The sequence below is a fragment of the Syngnathoides biaculeatus genome, chromosome 4 (assembly GCF_019802595.1).
Source record: "Syngnathoides biaculeatus isolate LvHL_M chromosome 4, ASM1980259v1, whole genome shotgun sequence".
NCBI lineage: Eukaryota > Metazoa > Chordata > Actinopteri > Syngnathiformes > Syngnathidae > Syngnathoides > Syngnathoides biaculeatus.
This window is the reverse complement of record NC_084643.1, coordinates 25,569,828-25,591,790: the sequence shown is the minus strand read 5'-3', so window position 1 is coordinate 25,591,790 and position 21,963 is coordinate 25,569,828. Positions and strand designations below refer to the sequence as shown.

Genomic DNA, 21,963 nt, shown 5'->3' with positions numbered 1-21,963 from the left:
AATGCCAAATCCATCAATGGCCATTAGACATATGGATTGCCCCAAAAAGGTGGCGATAATGTGCATGTTTGCAGCTACTTAAGAAATGCACTTTTCATGTCAACACCTTTATTCAATGTCTATTTGCGTCAGAATATACAAGTGACGGTTTATTTGACACAAAGACAGAAGACCTTAAAAGCTGCATACTGTACATATGTGACATCAATAATACAAAAAGAAAACGAAGTACAGTCAGTCCAATGAAGCAGAAATCTCATTTTCTTTATTTCTCAGTTTTTATCCATCTTACACCTAATTCTACATGCTCCTTGATTGAAAAAAAAAATACACATTTGTGAGAAGGTTGTAATAGTACAACTATCTTTTTTTATATAGACATGAGGTTTTCCCATTCTGGTTATAGCCGGTCCACAGCACCCTATTTGCACTTTCAATAGTTTTAATCATTTGTTTTTGCTACTGACACTGTGGACTACGCTATTCTTATTCTTGTAGACTTTACATGTGCATTCGATGCAAGGGACTTCAATTTCCTCATCTGTTACCCCGAGCATTGTGTGGCAGTGATTTTATAATGGTTCAACAGAGTCCACTCGAGTTGATTATTATGATGCCCTGCACAGGCTTCCCTCTCTAAGTTGTAATTGGTCCACAAGGCTGTTGGTCCACTTCTAACCGGAGCACATTTCACCTGAAGTCACATCTGTTTCTCCACTGGCTCCCAACACATTTTAGAATTTAGTTTCGAATATTGTTGTTTGCTGGGCTGCATGGTGGAGCAACTGGTTAGAGCGTTGACCTCACAGTTCTGAGGACCGGGGTTCAAATCCAGGCCTCACCTGTGTGGAGTTTGCATGTTCTCCCCATGCCTGCGTGGGTTCCAGGCACTCCAGTTTCCTCCCACATCCCAAAAATAAGCATTGATTGAATAGATCTGAATTACCCCTAGGTGTGATTGCAAGTGCGATTGGTTGTGTGTCTCCATGTGCCCTACGATTGGCTGGCTTCTTCCTACCCTTTTGACCTGTGCAGTCATATATTCCAACAAAATTTCTTGAGGTCCTACGAGAGATCACTTCTTGTCATCCTAGGAGCAAGGCTGAAACTAAGGGAAGATGGAGCCTTTGCAGCCAAAACCGTGTCCAAACATATTTCCACTTGAGAAAACATCGTACATATCCATCCATTTTCTGAGCTGCTTATCCTTGCAAGGGTCTGGGGGGTGCTGAAGCCTATGCCAGCTGTCATCGAGCAGAAGGTGGTGTGCACCCTGACCTGGTTCCCAGCCAATCGCAGACCGTACATATGTACTGTATATAAATGTATATTTAAGAACAAGAGAAACGGTGTCCAAACCTTTGACTGGTAGCGCATACATGTACAGTGTCTTGTGGTGAGGCGGGAATAAAGGGTGTTAGCGGCTGATGGGCATTTGTGGCATTGGGAGGCCAGGATGGCTCAAGTGTCCGGGGAGAGCGGCAACTGCTGTGAAGGGATGATCTGCAGCAAAAGGATGACACAAATAGGTCCCTATTTTAGGTTTAGATTGGGTGAATATGTAGATGGTACGTAGTTATCTAGGTGTGTTTGTCATAAAAAAGGGTACTGTGCATGGTATATAGTTGGTAAACAGTTAAAGGGCCACTGACACCTAAAACATAAAATTTAGTATGTTTTTAACCAAAAATAAACATCCAGAATGGTCCCATCCGTTTTTTCATGGCAAGTCTGAATGTTGGCGTATATCGTTTTCTTCAAGTATCTCTCAGACTTTGTGTTGAAGAAGAAGCAGGAACTGATGTTTTTTGGAGAAACCTCCAGTGGCGGGGTCCCGTATTTACACCTATTGTACCTACGAGAGATTACCTGTTTTTTCTGCGTATTAGCCAAAATACCGGCTTGTTGTATTGCTGGATTTTGCTTGAACACTCGGGAAGATGCATTCACTCTTCATATGTTACCAAAAGACCCGGTTCGTCGTGAAAAAATTTATTACACGGGTGCAAAGGACGAGAGCTTTGTCGGTTCTAAATGACAGGTAGGTGTTATAGAGCTATTAAAAAAAAATGGAGGGGACGACGTAATCCTTCTCTCAGAACGTAACAAAAGAATGGCCTATAAATAACTTAATGAAATATGTAAGTCGGGTGCTAAATGTGCCGATGTGCGCGGGCTGGCGTTGTTCATCGCTGTCGGGGCCGGTGTTGTTCGCTGCTGCCGGGGCTGGCGTTAGCCGCGATGCGTAGGTGGATCGGGCGGGGAGGTGGTTTGGCCGTGTGTGGGAGGAGAAAGGAGCCACCGGGGTATGGGCACCCCTGAAGTAGTTACTTCGCCCGGCATGGGTCCTCCTGAATACGCTACACACTGTCATACATACTGTCGGGGAGTCTGTTGTTAGTTAGAAGTGATCCGCATATCATCTAAATATGGCTCGAAACGATAGGGTAATATAGCCCTGGTCACTTCAGTTTATTGTGAGATGTTCTCTGCTTCGAAAAGAGCTTCTGTGTCAGAAGGGGCGTCTGAAATATCCGAGAATCTCTCTTGTTCCTCTCCCATAGCAGGTGCCATTATGTGTTTTCTATGGCGAATGTCCCAGTGTGACATCTGCAAATGACGTTGGAGGCAATATGGCCGCCATTGGGATGTTGAGTGAGACTTCCGCAACTTTGCGCATGAATGAGATGCTCTCCACTCTTTTTTTTATAAACAATGTAATAAATAATATTATATGTAGTTTTCATAAAAATATCTATTTTAAAATGTATATTGGGCGGTCAGTGGCCCTTTAAGTACATCGGTTAATGGGTAAATGTTTAAGAAATAGTTTGAAGGGGAGACAGATCATTAGTGAAGTGGGCAAGTGGTTAGATGGGCAGTTAGATTGGGTGGTTAAACGCGTGGGTGTGGGTAGGTACATGATTAGCAGTGAGATAGGTGAGTCGGTACAAGTAGATAAGTTGGGTAGGTAGGTACTGAAGGTCGCTAAATAGGGAGGTGCATGGGTATTTATACTGTAGATATTAGCTGGTGGGTAGGTAGTTAGCTTGATAGACTGTTACTTTAGGTGGGTAGTTTGGTGGATTTAGTCGAGCACTAGGTAGACTCATTGGTAGTTAAATAAGTTGGTCGGTAAGAAGATGGGTAGAAAGTCCGTGAAATAAATGGGTAGGAAATTACTGTAGTTAGATGCGTGGGTAGATAGTTACCAAGATTGGTTGAAGGTCGAGGTTGATTAAGTCGATGGTTCCATACGTGGGAACGTACAGTACGTAGCGACGGTATATGATGGGTGCTAATTTAGGTGGGTAATTTGGGTGGATAGGTAGGCAGGTAAATTAAATGGCTTACTGTCTGGGTATCCATGCCGGGCCAGTAGACATCTGTTTGGGCTGTTGCAAGAAGAGAAGGGGCTGCAGTGTTCGTGTAGGGAGGTGGAAGAGGAGGAGGGCCTCATGGCCAGTGGGGAGCTCTGATGGGGGAATCCACTGTTAGGTGGAGGAAGAAGTGGATCCTGCTTTTTGTGGCGTGCACGGCAGTTCTGAAACCAAACCTGTGGCAAACCACACATATGGCCAAGTTTATTTGATGAATTGGAGTTTCAGTGTCTTTTTTGGTATCATTTGGTTCGCACCTGTATGACCCGTCGACTCAGTCCCGTTATTTCTGCCAGTTTCTGAAGCGTAAGAGCATCGGGGTTATTGTCCTGGGCAAACTGGCTCTGCATCACCTGCACCACAAAGACATACATACTGGAATAATTCATGGAGATCAGCCTTTATGTGGTTAAGTCTATGGTCGGATTTATGGTCTGTGACCTGGTTCATGGTCAGGTCTATGATTGGGTCTATGGTCGGATTTATGGTCTGTGACCTGATTCATGGTTAGTTCTATGATTGGGTCGATGGTCCAGTTTATGGAATATGGCCAAGTCTATGGTGAGGATTATGGTCTCTGGCCATATTTATGTTTTACTGCAATGGTCATCAACCTTTTTGAAAATGCACCACTTCTAGAGGCGTCAGAAAGAAAGGTTGGGGGGTCTTTTTGGAGAACCAATACTATTTTAGGCAAACTGCCCCTCCGGTTGGGAATGGGTGCGGGGGGACTTTCATTATCTAGTCAAGTCTGTGGCCTATTGGTAGGTGTATGGTCAAGATTGTGTGGTTAGGGTTCGTAAAAAATGTGGTGAAGTTTATGGTCAATGGGAGGGGTCGCAAACTCAATTTATCTTGGGGCTGCTGGAGGCAGAGTCTGGCTGAAGCTGGGCCACAGCCTTGGTAGACTTGCACATGCACGCAATTTAAAAATCCAATTTCTCAAACGTCTTTTGTATTGTTTAACATAGACTAAGATAAACAAGGACGCTGGTGTAAACAAGTTGTGTTCAAAACTACTAATAAAACTCCCCATGATAGTTTTCACTCATTGAAAAATGTTTCTCTGCTTGTGTGAAATCCGGTTTATGTCACACCCGTGAGAGTCATATACCTCACGGTGATTGGTAGGTTCATCATCTCCGCACACAACACTGTAAAAGTGCCATTCATATAAAACTCTGTGGCCCTACTAACGTTAAACTCATATTAAGGTGGGGGCCACAAAATATCATCTTGCAGGCCACAAATGGCCCACAGGCTGCCAGTTTCAGACCCCTCGTCGAGGGTCAAGTTTGTTGTCAGGTCTATAGCTCACCCTACCTGCAGCTGTTCTGCTGTGAACGACGTTCGTGCCCTCTTGGCTGGCTTGGGCTGGCAGCCCGGGTTGCAGGGCAGTGCCCCCTCCAGGGTCAGTCCAGTTCCTGCAGGGGAGGAAGGTGAAGGAAAGTGAATATACAGACTGTTACATTAGCTTCTCTCGCTAGCCACTGTATGCTCCAGACCCTTGAGAATCTGACGATTACAGAGAAATTTGTATTCAGATTTCCTGTGACCAGTGTCGTGCATTTGAGTTGTCGATATAGATTGCAATGCTAGCCTCTCGCAGTAGCCACACATTTTTGTTCATTCACCTACTACAATTATGAACTGTACCGTTTTGGGCGGCTCTGCGCAGATTGTCCAGCACGGCATCATAGTGGGCCCGGCATAGCACCCTACCCTCTACCAGGCCAAACTCCTCGCCCGTGGACAGCTGGCGTTTGCAGGAAAAGCAGGCAAAGCAGGCCAGGTGGTAAACGCTGCCCCGCGCCCGCCGCACCCAGTCACTAGCGTACATCTGACGGTGGCACTGGGTACACTGAGTGCCAAACCTGCTACACAACACGGCAATATTGTTAAATTAGTACAGTGGTACCTTGACTTATGCTGCGTTCACACTGGACATTAATTTAACAATTGGTGCGACGTGTTTCTATATAAACACAATGCGGTTTACAGAAGTATATGGCGTGTTCAGATGGGTTTTGTCCAGGAAGTTCCTAGCTAGTGGTGGTCCTCTTGAATGAACCTTCATTCAAAAACCATTATTTGACGCCAGAATAAGCACAATCTCAATTACATTCATCAAAAAAACATGAACTAAGTTAATTTTAATTCTTGTTTGCCCAACATATGAATTAGTTCATGAACCTTCATTTAGTAAACTCATTCAGGGACAACACTGTCTTAAAGGAGTTGCTGTCAGCCATAATGCATGCCCAGATGCTCACATGTAGACTAATCGGCCTGTTTGTCATGATCCTGCCGGTCCTAGCCCTGGCTGTGCAGGTCCCCCGACACACCTGCCGTCATCAGGAGGCGCACTCTTGCGCCTTATCTTCAGTAATTACCCGCAGTACTTATAGGACCTAGTGGACGGTCTGGCTTTGCCAGATCGTTGCCATTGATCCCTCATTCCCGCACTTCCTCGACTCTGATCTCGACTCCTGGCGTACCGACCCCTGTCTGTCTCCTGACCTACCCCGAAAGCCTGACGTCATTATCACTGCTGCTCTCGTGGACTGCCTGCCTGCTTACCGACAATGGACTGAATAAAGATATTTCCCGAACTGCCTCCACGTTTCCCGAGTCGTGCATTTGGGTCCAACTCAGCCTTCTGGTTATGACACTATTCGACTCCAACTCCATTCTTGCTTGATGATCTTGCTCAACAGTCTGGGGTCTCTCGTCATATTTTGCACTTCATAATGCGCCACACATTTTAACCAGGAACCAGGTCTGAACTAGTACTTTTGTGTACAATACATCGATATTATTACACACACACAACAGTATACCCACACATGCTCTTCTTCCACATTCAGTGGATCTTGGAATATATTTCTCAGATTCCCAAATTTCCCATAATAAAATTCTCAAATGAAGGAGATACTTTACATAAATAGCTCTGCATTCCAAGTTTCTTAACCCGTTCAAACTATTCCAACATCAAGTCTTACATTCTACACTTTAACATTTAAGTACACATCAATTTCAGTTCAGCTCTTCATCGTTCTTAAGCAGTTGGTGCAGAAATTGCCGTTTGTTTTGTCTTACCTGAAGTAGTCTAGCTTGCAGTAGACTTGTTTGTTCTTGACGTAGCAACTGCTTTGCTGGCGGAGTGACGTCCTGCACACAGAGCACTCCAGGCAACCTAAATGCCAGTGATGCTCATTCACCTTAAATACAGTACACGCAATATCATCAATTAAACTCAGCTGAAATGAATAAAAGGTGGCGTGTGTGTGTGTGTGTGGACCTTGAGGAGATATCGGTCGTGGATGTCTACCCCGCAGCTGGCGCACAGCTGGAGCCGCTGCCGGGGCTTCTCTTTGCCCTGAGGAGGACAGCGACAGGCGGCCTCTGGAGGGCTGCGAACTCGGGCATCTTCCTTCACCTCTGACCTGGACTGTGGCAGAGGTGAGCATTTCTGTGTACAGTATGTGGAACGTTACACCTCAAAAGTTTTTTTTGTTGTTCTTAAATGTTTAATAATTGTTAACATTAATGGAAGCAAAAAAACAAATCATAGTATTAGAATTAGGATGATTTTAATTTAGTTCCCATACCCTCCCTTCATTTCCATTTCCAACGCAGTTTATCCTAGTTAGTGTCACGGAGTGCTGGAACCTATTCAAGCTGAGTTCCGGCGAAAGGCAGATTACACCCTAAACCGGTCACCAGTCAGCCGCGGGGCACATACAGACACGGACAACCATTCGCAGTCATAGTCACGGCATCACTGAGGGGGAACTGAACCCATCCTGCCCTCACCAAAGTCAGGTGAGTGTATAACTACACTATCAGTGTACACACAATTCCAGTTCTGTAAAAATGCGATTTTGGGAGAAAATTAAAATATGAAATGTAAATACACATTTTTAAAAAAATATCCTAAATGATTTGAAAATAATATATATAAGTGTTGGTAAATAAATGGAAAATAATCAATAAATTACATGTAAAAATGTAAATAAATGTAAATGTGTAAATCAAAATATGCCGTGTAGTATTACAAATATATATTATCATGGTTTATTATGAAAAACCTTTTGATCACAAATTGAGGATGGTATTAGAATGTATTACTTTCCATAGTAACTGTTTTTATTGACATCAATGAATGGGATTAATATTCATTAATATTTAGGGATTTTTCCCTTTCAAAATGTATCATACCACCAAAGAATATTTTTATGAAAAATAAAATGTATTTTGACGTTTTGCAATTGATATTTGTCAGATCGGCTCAATAATATAACCAAAATAAATGTGTTTTGTGGGGTTTCATATGTATTCTTTTGTATTTTGTTTCTGTGTTTACTTTGTGTTTTAAATATATTCAAGTCTTGCTTTTTGGCTCGTAAGTGCAAAATTTATTTTCACTTTCTGTTTTACATCCACTTGAATTTTGGATTTGAAGCTTTAAAATGTATTTTTGCAAAATTGTTCATATAGGCTGCTTTACATACATGTAGCACTTGGTTTTAGGCAGTAAAATGTATTGTCCCATATATTTTGGGGAATCATTTTGGATCTATTAGTACAAATATTTTGCTAAAATGCTGTTTTAAAAAGTATTTAATACCTTGAGAGTTAGATTTAGGGCTTTAAAAAAATTGCTCCCGAAATAACTATACATTTTCCATTTTGAGTTGATTTTCAGAATCATTATTGTTCCAGAAATATATACTTGCAAATGTTCTATTTTAAACACACTATTTTTTAAAAATGTATTCTTTTTCCAGAAATTTAAATTACAACTTTAGAAATACCTACATTTTAGGGTATAATTCAATTATTATTATTATTATTATTCATGTATTGCAATTTAATACATTTCAGTCTGTTCTGAAAAGGTCTAAAAAATTTAGGTATTAAAATAATTTTTGCACTGGACACATTTTATTTACTGCTATATAAAGATGAATTCTACCTTTGATGTGCATTTTCCATGCATGCAAATCTTTTAAAATTAAAGCGACTCACCATGTTTTGTCTCTGGGAGGCTGCCCACTTCTTAGTAGTAATGCACGGACCACACAGCTCCCGTTGCACATAATATTTCCGGCTCCCCCGAAAAAAAATAACTGTAACAAACACTCGCTCCAGTGCATTTAAACCCAGAGGAAGACAATTTGACGCAATTAGCAACAAAAATCTGATCGATTAAAAGAGAAACTACGCGTGCAATTAGTGATGGATTGAAGGGAAAGTGTCAATTTCATGTGCCAATCAAGGAAGGTGGGGGGGAAAAAACACTTTAATAGCTAATTTCTTCATTGAACGTGCACTTAGATGTGTTTTTTAAAAAAAGTGAAGAGCCTGTAAATGCAGATTGGGCTATTGACAGGAGACAATTGTGGCCCATGAAAAGAGCCTGATTGTCTCACTTTTGGGAAGTGTCATTACAGCAGTATTCACGTACAACTTACACTGTGTCAACTGGGAAAGCAGCAAAAGCAGTGAAAGTACTCCAGAAATGAAATTAAAGAAATAATCCATCCATTCATCCATCCATTTTCTTCGCCGCTTATCCTCACGAGGGTTGCGGGGAGTGCTCGAGCCTATCCCAACTGTCAAGGGGCAGGAGGCGGCCGCACATACAATCACACCTAGGGGCAATTCAGAGTGTCCAATTAATGTTGCAAGTTTTTGCAGGCACGGGAAGAACATGCAAATACCACACAGGCGGGTCCGGGATTGAACCTGGGACATCAGAACTGTGACGCTAACGCTTTACTAGCTGAGCCACCGTGCCGCATTAAAGAAATAATTAAACGAAATTAAATACGACTCATATTCTTGGAATCATTTAAACATTAAAGGACCTTAAATAAAAAAGGACCAAAAATTCCACACTGCAGTGAGTACACTTTTTTTTCCAGAAGTGTCCCAAATTGGTTGTCCTTGGCATTGACGTATCATTTTCTTTTCAAGAACAAGCTCCTTTATTAATTCTTAATTTTATCTTAAAATAAATGTTTCAACCAAAAAGCCCACCTTCCTGCTAAATTTGGAAGCATGTGACCTTGAGACTTTTTGGAGCATATAAAACCCAGTTTCAAGCAGTGAAACTGGCGTGCGGGGCTAATCTTACAAAAACAATAACAACAATCAGAATCCAAGAATCCATCCCTTTACTTTGCTGCTTATCCTCACAAGGGTCGCGGGAGTGCTGGAGCCTATCCCAGCTGTCAACAGGCAGGAGGCAGAGGACACCCAGAACTGGTTGGCAGCCACCGTGCCGCCACAATTATAACAATAAAGATAATTATTCCTTGCAATTATATCTCACTATTCTGGGCTCTCATAGATGCTACAATTGCAAACATTATTAATTCACCCCACAGTCAACCTGATGGTGGGTTGTCCGGGTCAATCATGTGCCACGCAATTGATTGGCAAGCAGCTCGGCGTATAGTCCAATTTTCGCTTGAAGTTGGCTGGGATGGGCTCCAGGACCCTGTGGCCCTAAATAGGATAAGTGGGATTGAAAATGAATGAATGGGGCTTGGTGGCATGGTGAAAAAGTCTGATTTATACTTTTGCGGCACAGTGAGGCAAGTGGTTAGTGTCACGACCAGAACACGGGGTTGGACCCAAATGCACAACTCGGGAGACGCAGAGGTGGTTCGGAAAGCATCTTTATTCAGTCCAGTGTCGAGAATCAAACGGGCAGTCCACGGGAGCAGCAGTAATAAAATAAAGTCGTCAGGGATGAAAGGCAGGTCAGTAGGCAGGCGGGATCGGTACACGGGAGAGCAGGAACGGAATCAGGAGAGTGCGGGAACGAGGCATGAGGCAACGACATGGCAAAGGCAGACCGTACATGAGGTCCTATTTGTATCCGTGTGATTACGTGCAATGAGGTGCAGGTGTGCACCTCACTGATTGCTGCCGGTGCGTGCCGCGTCGGGGACAGGCACAGCCAGGACAGGGACCGGCAGGGCCATGACAGTACGCCACCATCCACCGTGCGGGCGGGATCGGCCGGAGGGACCAACGGGGATGGCGTAGGTTACTTGCACATTTGTGATGGTATCACATTTACTGAAAGATCCAGCAACATATCAAGCAACTAGCCAAGCATCGCAATATCCCAGCTTTTGTCAGCAAGATAATGCCGAGCCACATTCTGCACGTATTACAAGAGCGTGGCTTCGTTTTAAGACTGTATGAGTATTAGATTGGACTGAAGCAGTCCAGACCCGTCTCCCGCTAAAACTGTGTGGTGCATTATGAAGGGCGAAATACGACAATGGAGACCCCCGAATGTTGGTGGGCTGAAAAGAATGGAAAGGAATCCCACCTACAAAGCTTCCTTCCTCTAGTAGATAGCAACAGATCACTTGACACAATTATATGACAAATTTATGTGTATAAAATATGTAGAATACACTTGAAAGTGTTCACAGTACATTACTGTAAAAGATATTTTTCAAATGAACTGATGGAATATTTTTTAAATGGTTTAGATTTTATTGTTGTTTATTTTTTATATCTCTTTTTCTTTTTTGGGGGGTCGGTATGACTTGCCCAATAATTGAGCCCCCACCCACTTCCACTCAAACAATAAACCAGTCAGATGTCACAACTTTTTTTCCCCGCCAAGTCTCGCTAGGAACCGCTCCTATTTTAACATCATTCCTACATTTGTGTGCTAATGATGAAAGGTATAGCTATCAAACAAATAAATATAATAACTAATAATAACTAACTTGGGCTGTTGGTGCTTTGCTACATTCATATTGAAAAAAATGTCAAACTGTTTAGAATTTACCATACTGTCCACATGGCTGTTGATGAACTTGCTGCTGCTGCAGAGCTCAAATGGTGCTGGTAAGACTTTTGAACAAAATACTACTTCTCCCTCATCTTAGTGTTTACTTTATTTTTATTGTTTTTAGCAATGTTTTTTTTCCTTCATTATTTTGTTTGTTGTTGTTGTTTTTATATTTAATTAATGTAATTATTTGTGGGATAAACTTGTTGCCTCCACAAGCTAACCTCGAATAAAGAGGAGTCGATGGATGGATGAGTGCTATCATTTTGATATTTACTCATTTTTCTTTTTGATATGAATTTTACTTTAATCTTCTTTTTCAAATCCTTAATTTTATTCCATGTTTATTTTAGTTTTTGAATTCACTTATTTTTATTGCTTTGTTTGGAGAAAATCATGATTTTTTTTTCATTTCATTTCATTTTTGCTTTTATTATATTAATTTTAAAACCTTTACTTTTCATTTTTAAATTCTATTTAATTTCTTAATTTTTGAAAATTGTATTTTAATGTACTGTTTTTTATTTTGTGTCAAATTATATTCGGTAAATATGGTATTTAAAATTTCATTTTTTAACTACAATTATCTAGTTCTTCATTAGTTGTTGTCACTTCATTCATTTTTATTACAATTGTAAATATATTTTCAAATAAACCCCTTTACTTTATTCCCACCAACACATTTTGATCTATTTTGTTTATCAATTAACCTTCATTTTAGTACAGTGATATTTTCTTTCAATGAAGAACTCTTCAAAGTTTCCTTAAACTGCAAAAATGTACATGTAAAAAAAAAAAAAAAAAAGATCTGCACCATACAAATTCTTGCATGAAATGCATAAAATGTTTTTTTGTTTATTTCTGTGGTGAAAACACATAGAAGGGACCAAATTAGCTACCTTCAAAAGAATTAAAAGTGAATGGTAACTTGATTAACTTTATGCTGTTTATCAATGGACATTTGCGCTCCCTCTCCTCTCAGAGGGTTGCACATTGTGGCGTGCGTGTGTTTATCTCGAGCCTGCAGTTGCCCGCCATTAAGGAAGCCGTTATTATCTGGCGAAAACCTCCTCAAGTACAAACAGGAAGCTCATTGAAGATATGAACACATTTTCATCTGCGCAAGGACTTCCTGCACTTATATTGCGTTGCATCCATTGGCTTATGACAGCCCGTGGTGTGAAATAATGAAGTACAAATACTTCCTTACTGTATATAAATGGTAGATTTTTCACACACCTTTAATTTTGCTAGCCTATTTATTATTTGGACATTTTTTAACTTGTACTCCCAACATTAGAAAGCAGTTATCTATCTATAGTTTTGGCTCTTTGCATTTTTAAACCCGTATGGATCACGACGACGGATTCATGGTTAGCGTGTCTTGTGCCAAATTCTGGCATTAAAAAAACATAAAATTCTAATTTGGATAACATAACTAAGGTGGGGCAGCACAGTGCTTTTGCTGGAAAGCGTTGACCTCACAGTTCTGAGGTCCTGGGTTCGATCCCAGACACACCTGTGTGGAGTTTGCATGTTCTCCCCATGCCTGTGTGGGTTTTCTCCAGGCACTCCGGTTTCCTCCCACATCCCAAAAACACGCAACATTAATTAGACACTCTAAATTGCCCCGAGGTGTGATTGTGAGTGCAGCTGTTTGTACCCCACCTCCTGCCCAATGACAGCTGGGGTAGGCTCCAGTACGGCAGGTGACCCGAGTGAGGATAAGCGGCAAAGAAAATGGATTGATGGATGGATACAGCTAAGGTGTAATTTTTCATTTGTAATCATAAGATCATTTAGCAGTTTTCTTTGGTAGTTCACAAAAAAAGGGACCGAACTGCTCTGCATATTATAGACATATAGATATTATAGGAGAGAAAAAAACTTTTTACTTCAGGAGTCGAATCAATACCGCTATTTTATCATATATTTTTTGATCAAATAACTGTGTGTCGGCATGGCGAATCAACTGGAAAGGGTTAGCCTCACAGTTCTGAGGTCCCGGGTTTGATCCCGGAAACGTCTGTGTGGAGTTTGCGTGTTCTCCCCATGCCTGTGTGGGTTTTCTCCGGGCACTTCGGTTTCCTCCCACATCCCAAAAACATGCAACATTAATTGGACTCTAAATTGCCCATAGGTCTGATTGTGAGTGCAGCTGTTTGTCTCTGTGTGCCCTGCGATTGGCTGGCAACCAGTTCAGGGTGTATCCTGCCTCCGTCCCGTTGACAGCTGGGATAGGCTCCAGCACTCCCACGAACCTCGTGAGGATAAGCGGCTAATAAAATGGATGGATGGATAGATGGAACTCCATGTGTATTTTTATTTAAGTACAGAGTGGGAGTACTTTTGCCATTACAAATAGTAGCATTAAGTCGTTTTCACTTGACTCTTTGTTTGCAGTCAACCCTTGTTGCTACTACCCTTGTCAAAACTCTGGAGTTTGCGTGCGACAGGCTGCCGATGGCTACGAGTGTGACTGCACCCGCACTGGCTTCTATGGGGAAAACTGCACCCATCGTAAGTCCAATTATCCTTCAGGTACTGTAGAATCACTCAAGGGAGATACAACTGTGTCGAAAGAAACAATGAACTGAGAACACAGAAGGAGATATGTAGAGCTCAGAGGTCAAAAGGTGAGAAAGAGTTAAAAAAAAAAAAAGAAAATGAGTGGCTGACACAAAAGCAGAAAGATAATATGAAATGCAAATTGGCCAAAACACAAGGGAAAGCAAGGAGCTGATTGATTGATATAGAAAGGTCAGACTAGAAGCCGATTTGTTGATTAAAAAAAACCCCAAAAAGTAGGCAAGGCGCTGAATGGTTGACACAAGGGGGGGAGGGGGGGGGGGGAGTAGATAAGGAGTGTAGTGTGAGAAATGCAAGAGAAGCCAAGGAGCTGATTGGTTCAAACTGAAGAACAAAGGTAGCTTAACTCAGAAGTTTTTCTAGTTATGAGGAGACACTTGGGCAATTTTTTGCTTTGTTGTGAGCCAAAATTTGAGCACTGAGTCATCAACAAATCATCTGCTACTTGAGTGAAGTGACAGAGTGGCTGATTGAAAATTGAGTTTGAGTGACGCATCACATGCTAAATCGTAATTGACAGAATGGAAGGATTTCTGCTAAACTTGTTCATTTTCTTCCTGCTGTCTAGCGGAGTACTGGACTTGGCTTCAGCTCACACTAAAGCCCAGCCCAGAGGTTGTCCACTACTTCTTGACAAATTTCCAGTGGCTCTGGAACTTGATCAACAACTCATTCCTGCAGGACACCTTGATGAGACTAATACTGACTGGTGAGCCAAATACTAACTGTCTTTAGCACCTGACAGAATTTATCAGTACCCCTTTGTGTCAGTTTGTAATGGAAAGTACTACGTTAAAAGTTCCAGCTTTGTCTGCTTGTTGTCTCCTTTTCTGTCTCTGGTGCGATTTATCCTCTCAAAGTGCGCAGTGACCTCATTCCCAGCCCTCCAACCTATAACACCAAGTATGGCTACCTCACCTGGGAGTCCTACTACAACACTTCCTATTACACCCGGATACTACCACCAATTCCAGACGACTGTCCTCTGCCCATGGGAACCAAAGGTGAGAACATCCAATCTCCCAGACGACCTGAGGATATCCCAGAGTGTTGAGATGTCTTTCATCGGACACAGGCAAGCCCCATTTGCCCGATCCCAAAGTATTGTCCGAGCAGTTTTTCAAAAGACAGAAATTCCGGGAGGATCCAGGAGGAACCAACATTATGTTTGCCTTCATGGCTCAACATTTCACCCACCAGTTCTTCCGCACTGACCATCAGATCAATGGAGGCTTCACCAAAGCTCTCGGACATGGGGTGAGATTTCAGAGCTATGTGTGCATCTTATAAAAATGATGGATGATGGAGGTCATTGTAGCCTTTATCAAAAACCATTGGCTAGAGGATTAAATGACGTCTCATTGTCTTTCAGTCAACTTTTCTGGACAGGAAAATTCCCATTAGCACAGATTATCTGTCATCCATGGTATGGTAGGGGAGAGTGAAGGCCACTGGACCAACTTCAGTGAAGTTTAGTTAACTTCGATTCCACATTTGTGGACCAGAAATTGACATTCGTGTAGGTCCTTTGTAGTTATCGTCATTTACGTCGAAGGCAGCTGGACTGATTTCAGTAAAGCCTGTTTGCCTTGGTTTTAACGGTTGTGGACAAGAAAATTGGTGTTTTGATAACTCTTTTATCATTATAGTCTACATGAAAGGAAATTGGATTGAATTCAATGAAATCCAGTTGCTTTAGATGTCCACAATTGTGGACAGAAAAACTGTAATTTGTATAGAATGTCCATTATTCAGGTCGTGTTGTCTCAGTGGAAGGCAATCGGACTTGATCAAATTCAGCCCAGTTCCCTTTAATTCAACTTTTATGCACAGGAAATTTGCCACCTGTGTTAATGCCCCATCATCCCAGTTCATGGTAGTCTTGAAATTTCGAATGGGAGCCAACTGAACTGGTTATTTGTTTGCAGGTCGATGCAAGCAACATTTATGGTGATACGCTCACGCGGCAGCTGCAACTTCGTCTTCATAAGGACGGAAAGCTGAAATATCAGGTTATCGAAACAGATTTTTATTTTGGGGGGGAGGGGCAGAATCCGTCATTAGCTGTTAGGTCAGCATGAAGACCTGATCTGTACAGTGCCCATGAATATTATCAAGAGTGTATTTTAAGGGAGGAATAGACAAGAGGTTCTGAAACCTTAACAGGCAAAGACCTAAATTTTGAATTGGAACTCCCTGCAACCAAAACCTCGGAAAATATGTAATGTATTGACATAACATTAAAGACACTAATGAAATCCTGCTTCCTGCTCCATATCTAGTTTCATTTACTCTGCATTGAATGTGATCATCCACAATTGCTAGGCTTTTATTTATGTGTCAACAAATATCTTTTTGTTGTATTATACTGAAAGGCAGGGTTGTCAAACCCTTTTATGTCAAGGGCCACATTGTAGTTACGGTTTCTCTCAGACGGCGATCACCTCATCATATTTATGCGTGAAATGTGTAAACTAGTATTCAAATCAGAAATCAATGGGAATAGTTTTTTCAACCATTCTTTTCTTATATCTCTACACCATCATTTTTTCATGCGTGAGAATTTGAAATTTTGGTTCAGATTTTCACAACAATTATGGAAGTTGACAAATGAGTTTCCTTCACAGCCCATATAAAATGATATGGTGGGGCGGATCTGGCTCCTGGGCCTTGGGTTTGACACCTGTACTGTAAGCTATATTGGTATGATTGATAACTGATTTAATGACATTTGTGGTGTTTGATTTGGTATGTCCCCCAGATAGTGAATGGCGAGGTGTACCCCCCTTCGGTGTCCGAGGCCCCTGTTCACATGGTATACCCGGCGGACATTCCTTCAGAGCAGAGACTGGCTGTCGGTCACGAGTTGTTCGGAATGCTGCCAGGGCTGACCTTGTATGCCACCTTGTGGTTAAGGGAGCACAACCGAGTGTGTGATGTCCTCAAGTCAGAGCACCCGAGCTGGGATGACGAGCAGCTCTTCCAGACTGCCAGGCTCATTGTTATCGGTAATGTAATTTATTGGAACTGAAAAGAACTCCAACAAGCGCCAATTCACACTCAGTGATGGTGTGAATTTGAGTGTCAGTGGTTGTCTGTCTTTACACGTGCCTAGTGATTGACTTGCAACCAGTCCAGGCTTTAGTCTGCCAGCTCCCCAGAACTCCAACTGCAAAGGAAATACTGTAGATGGATTTTCATGATAGAACTGGAGGGTGTGTTCTTACCCTAGGTGGATCACACTCTTTAGTTTATTTCCTCAAGTACATGCAGAGTATCCGACTGTTAGTGGAGACTAAGGATCTCGGAGGCCAGATGTAGTTTTCTGTCCTGATTCTCCAACACTGAACTGCCCTTCCAAGGGGTCTGGGCATTTGTTCAACCAGTGGAACTGGCATTTGTTTATTACTCTTGTGGTGTTCTCTGAGGGGTGTTCAGGGGAGGACATGATTCAGGGTCCTCCACTATGGACCATGTTTGCACAAAAAGGACAAGTGGTACAAGTTGTCAGTTTTCTTCGCATGGCTTCTTAGCTCATCCTTAGGGGTAAGATGAGAAACTTGGCCATCCAATAAAAATCCAGAGTAAGGATACCTTCATGTCACGGAGCCAGTTGAGGTGTTCTGGGTACCAGAAGGCCTCAAGGTAGGCTGAGGTTATGTTTGAGGGCAGGCACCCTCAGGGTCACCCTGGGCATCCCTACATAGATGAAACTGAAAGCTCAAGGATGGATACCATGAATGGACGCTCTTTCTGAGAGCTCACCCATCTTTTTATCTTCACCCATGCAGGTCAGATTATTAAGATCATCACGGAAGAGTACGTGCAACATCTGAGCGGCTACCTGCTCAAGTTAAAGTTTGATCCCACCTTGCTCTTCGGTCAGCGCTTCCAGTACAGCAACCGTATTGCTTTAGAGTTCTGCCAACTGTACCATTGGCACCCTTTGATGCCTGACAGCTTCCTCGTGGATAATGACGAGATTCCGCACTCACGCTTCTCCTTCAACACCTCGGTGCTTTTTCACTACGGTGTTGAGAAGCTGGTGGACGCCTTCTCACGACAACCAGCGGGACAGGTAGGAGACGGCTAACTGACAAAAGCTTACCAGGTAGAGTTTACCTTTCTTTACTCGTCCAGCTGTTTTTTTTTTTTTTTTTTTTTTTTAAGGTATGTGGCGGGCGTAACTCTCCCGGAGTGGTGCTACGAGTGTCCGAAATGGTCATCCGAGAATCCAGAGAGACGCGTATTCAGCCTTTCAATGAATACAGGAAGAAGTTCAAATTGAGGCCTTATACCTCATTCAGAGAATTTACAGGTACACATCTGCCAACAATCTCCTGAAATTAAAAAGTTTATAAAACACAGGTTGTGTAGGACTTTTAGTTGTGCTACTACAGCAGCTTTTGCTAATATCTCTATTGACCAAAGCTAATTGTCAATTCCCAGACCTTTATGTCATTTACAGTACAGCAAGAAAAAAAGTGTCATGATGGCTTTTATGGAGTCTTTATGTAAAGCTGTCAAGAGCCTGAAATTCACACATATTGTTGTTATTATTGTCTTGTTATAGGAAAAGTGTGAGGATTTACACTAGCTGTTTCTGTTCTTTATGCTAAGATAGCTGTCAGTAGCCAATATGCAGCCTTCTTCTTTTCCTTCCGGCTTGTCCCATTAGGGGTCGCCACAGCGTGTCATCTTTTTCCAAGCCAATATGCAGATGGGGATGTAATTTATGGCACAACAAGTGCCTATTTATTTACTCTAAGATAGGCATTTCTATTCTTAATGCTAAGCTACACCGCCTGCCTGTAGCGAGAAATGCATTGGTGATAATGTCATTTACTCTATATGACGGAAAAGTAATCCCAGCTGGTTTTTTTGGTAATTGTCAATCACCAGTTATTGAAAGATATTGTGGCATTTACCACAGGACAAGTAGGATGAGCCACGCTAAGTGGTTGCAGTCATTATGCTAAGTAAAGATAGCTTTTTCGAGTCTGAGGCTTCTGGTGTTATGCTGTGCTAAGATAACAGATAGTAACCATATAGTCACAGACAGTGCTGTAACGGGTGCTGTTTTTATAGCTGGTCACGCCAATAATAACAACGTTTTCTCACATTTAGCTTCAAAACGTGTTTTGAAAACTGGTGTAATTTTTCAAAAGCCATTTTCCTGAACATTTGGACCAGTATTTGTCAGCTTCATGGTTAAATTCAATTGCAGTATTACATGTTACGTGATGTCACTGATGGTGCAGTGATACACACGCCTGCCTCTGGTCCGGGCAGAGTAGGATCGATTCCCGCTCAGTGATGGTGTTGAGATCTGCCCTGTGACTGACTGGCGACGAGTTCAGGGTGCAGGCTACCTTTCGGTTGAAGCTAGCTGGTGTAGGCTCCAGCTTTCCCGCAACCCTTGTGAGGATAAGCGGCTTGGGTAATGACATGACATGACATGTTACGTGATTGTGAGAGCGAGTCGTTGTTTGTTTTTATGTGCCCTGCGTTTGGCTGGCAACTGGTCCAAGGTGTAACCCGCCTCCAGCCCGAAAATAGCTAGCTGGATAGGCTCTAGCATGCTCACAACACTTGTGAGGATAAGCGGCTCAGCAAATAGACGGATATTACATTTTAAATATCATATCTGAATGTTAAACATGTATTTAAATCTTAACTATCTTAAATCAAAATGTTCTCTACATACATAAATTTCAATATAAATATTAAAACTAAATGTTAAATATATTTTTCTATGATAAATTTTAATCTAAATATATAAATAAAATATGAACAATTTTTTTTTCCCCTCACTGTAGACGCAGCTAACTGTATTGACAGGAAAAATTTGAATTGCTAAACTTTCTGTAGATTTATTCCAAAAAAAAAGAAAAACAGAAATATCACACAGTATTCAGAGGCTTTGCTGTGGCATTCCTATAGTTTACTCGGGTGCTGTCCATTTCTTCTGATCATCCTTGAGATGGTTCTACACATTCATTGGAGTCCAGCTGTGTTAGATTATACTGATTGGACTTGATTAGGAAAGCAGCTCACCTGTCTATATAAGACCTTACAGCTCACAATGCATGTCAGAACAAAAAAACGAGAATCGGGAGGACATAGGAACTGTCATGCCCCTGGCATCCGCCCCAGGATGGGCGTGGTCAGCCAATTTGTGAGCACACACCTGGACCCCTTTTCGGCTGATTCCACCCTGTACTTATAGGACACGGGGGACAACGAGTCCTCCGCCAGATTGTTGATTCCCATGCCTCGTTCCCGCTATCCCGTATACCTCACCTATCGTGTACCGACCCTCGCCTGTTCACTGACCATCCTAGTAAGCCTGCATCTTCTGATACTGCCGCTTTTCCTGACTGACTCGCTGATCATTGACCACGGACCGAATAAAGGCTTTCTGTACACTACCTGCTTGCCTCTGGAGTTGTGCATTTGGGTCCGCCCTCGAGCCTCGTTCGTGACAGGAACTCCCTGAAGATGTCAGAGACAAAATTGTGGCAAGGCACAGATCTGGCCAAAGTGACTCAAGAAAGATCTACTAGATTTAAAGTTCCTAAGAGCACAGCGGCCTCCATATTCCTTAAAATGAAAACATTTGGGATAACCACAACCCTTCTTTGAGCCGGCCATCCAGCCAAACTGAGTAATCAGGGTAGAAGAGCCTAGGTGAGAGAGGTATAGAACCCAAAAATCACTGTGGCTGAGCTCCAGAGATCCAGTCAAGTGATGGGAGAAAGTTCAAGAAAGTCCACCGTCACTGGAGCCCTCCACCAGTTGTGGCTTTATGGCAGAGTGGCCCGACGGAAGCCTGTCCTCAGTCCGAGGCACATGAAGGCCTGCACCGTGTTTGCAAAAGAATATTTTTTTAAAAAAAGGGTATCCTGGACGAAAACCTTCTCCAGAATGCTCAGGGCCTCAGACTGGGCTGAAAGTTCCCCTCCCAACAAGACAATGATCCTAAACTCACAGCTAAAATAATGAAGGCGTGGCATCAGAATAACTCCGTGAGTGCTCTTGAATGGCATAGGCAGAAACCTGACTTAAATCCAAACAAGCATCTCTGAAGAGACCTGAAAACGGCTGTCCACCAACGTTCATCATCCTACCTGACAAAACTGAGGAGGATCCCCAAATCCAGGTGTGAAAAACTTTTGCATCATTCCCAAAAAGACTCAGAGCTGTATTACCTCAGAAAGGTGCTACTACTAAATACTGAGCAAAAGCTCTGAATATTTGTGACTTTCAACAATTGTTGGTTTTTTTTTTTCTCAATATGGGGTGCTCTGTGTACATTGAAGGGAAAATATAAAGGATTTTAGAAAATTACTGCAATAAAATAAAGTGCAAAATTTAAGGGGGTCTGAAATTAGTCAGACAAGCAGTGTGGCTGTATTCCACTTAACATTAATGTTATCCATCATAGACAGAAAGCCCTTCTGCTATATTAGGCTAAAACAGGAAGTCTATAATCGACAGTAGGCTAACATGAGTGTAAAATGTGTTCAGCTCTTAATATTTCTTTTTTTCCCAAATAGATGACGAGGACATTGCGGCAGGTTTGCTGGAGCACTACGGTCACATCGATGCCCTGGAGTTCTACCCGGGAATCCTCCTTGAGAAGCCACGTCCCGGCTCTATCTTTGGAGAGAGCATGGTAGAGATGGGGGCCCCCTTCTCCCTGAAGGGCCTGCTGGGCAACCCCGTGTGTTCGCCTGAGTACTGGAAGCCGAGCACCTTCGGCGGGGAGGTGGGCTTCAATGTGGTCAAAACGTCTACGCTGAAGAAATTGGTGTGCCTCAACACCAAACGGTGTCCATATGTCAGCTTCCGGGTTCCTCTTGAGCTCGAGAACACTAAGCTGAAGAAATCCAAGGAGCTTTAACCTACCTTATTAGGAGGCATGTTTTCTAAAAATAGGTAGCTTGTAACATATAACTTCCCTTGGGAGTTATCCGTTAATTCACCTGATGCCATGAAATCTACTGGGCAGATCGATAATGAATAAACCCACAAAAAAGTCACAAAAACCCAAGTCCGAAATGACACAGCTATTTTGGTTGATTTTTAATCTTTATTTTTGTCTTGTCCCAAAACAATGTGTCGTGGAATAAATGAAGAGCAGAAGAATACTGCATTTTTGAG

The 21,963-nt window shown here is 42.3% G+C and overlaps 2 protein-coding genes across 9 annotated transcripts in view; one reads left to right on the top strand and one right to left on the bottom strand.

Moving 5' to 3' along the window:
- ptgs1 (prostaglandin-endoperoxide synthase 1) overlaps nt 1-21,963 on the top strand; it is a 25,368-nt gene extending 3,405 nt beyond the window's left edge. The window contains exons 4-15 of one of the 8 annotated variants that reach the window (XM_061817962.1): nt 5,059-5,172; nt 6,691-6,842; nt 7,020-7,205; nt 13,612-13,728; nt 14,366-14,506; nt 14,658-14,801; nt 14,873-15,054; nt 15,726-15,809; nt 16,559-16,805; nt 17,589-17,875; nt 17,968-18,115; nt 21,357-21,962. In XM_061817962.1, the coding sequence (XP_061673946.1) occupies nt 14,488-14,506; nt 14,658-14,801; nt 14,873-15,054; nt 15,726-15,809; nt 16,559-16,805; nt 17,589-17,875; nt 17,968-18,115; nt 21,357-21,703 (1,458 nt within the window). In that variant the 5' untranslated portion in view covers nt 5,059-5,172; nt 6,691-6,842; nt 7,020-7,205; nt 13,612-13,728; nt 14,366-14,487 and the 3' untranslated portion in view covers nt 21,704-21,962. Of the gene's footprint in view, nt 1-2,741; nt 5,173-6,667; nt 6,843-7,019; nt 7,206-11,022; nt 11,265-12,407; nt 12,431-13,611; nt 13,729-14,365; nt 14,507-14,657; nt 14,802-14,872; nt 15,055-15,725; nt 15,810-16,558; nt 16,806-17,588; nt 17,876-17,967; nt 18,116-21,356 lie in introns of those variants that run through there. The other 7 variants (XM_061817961.1, XM_061817963.1, XM_061817964.1 and 4 more) reach the window with 7 other exon arrangements.
- Nucleotides 1,418-10,378, bottom strand: lhx6b (LIM homeobox 6b). Its single transcript, XM_061816007.1, has 8 exons — nt 10,314-10,378; nt 6,682-6,826; nt 6,480-6,601; nt 5,037-5,254; nt 4,704-4,804; nt 3,638-3,733; nt 3,355-3,556; nt 1,418-1,503 (listed from the first exon to the last, which is right to left on the bottom strand). The coding sequence occupies exons 1-8, from the start codon at nt 10,376-10,378 to the stop codon at nt 1,418-1,420; spliced, it is 1,035 nt and encodes a 344-aa protein (XP_061671991.1).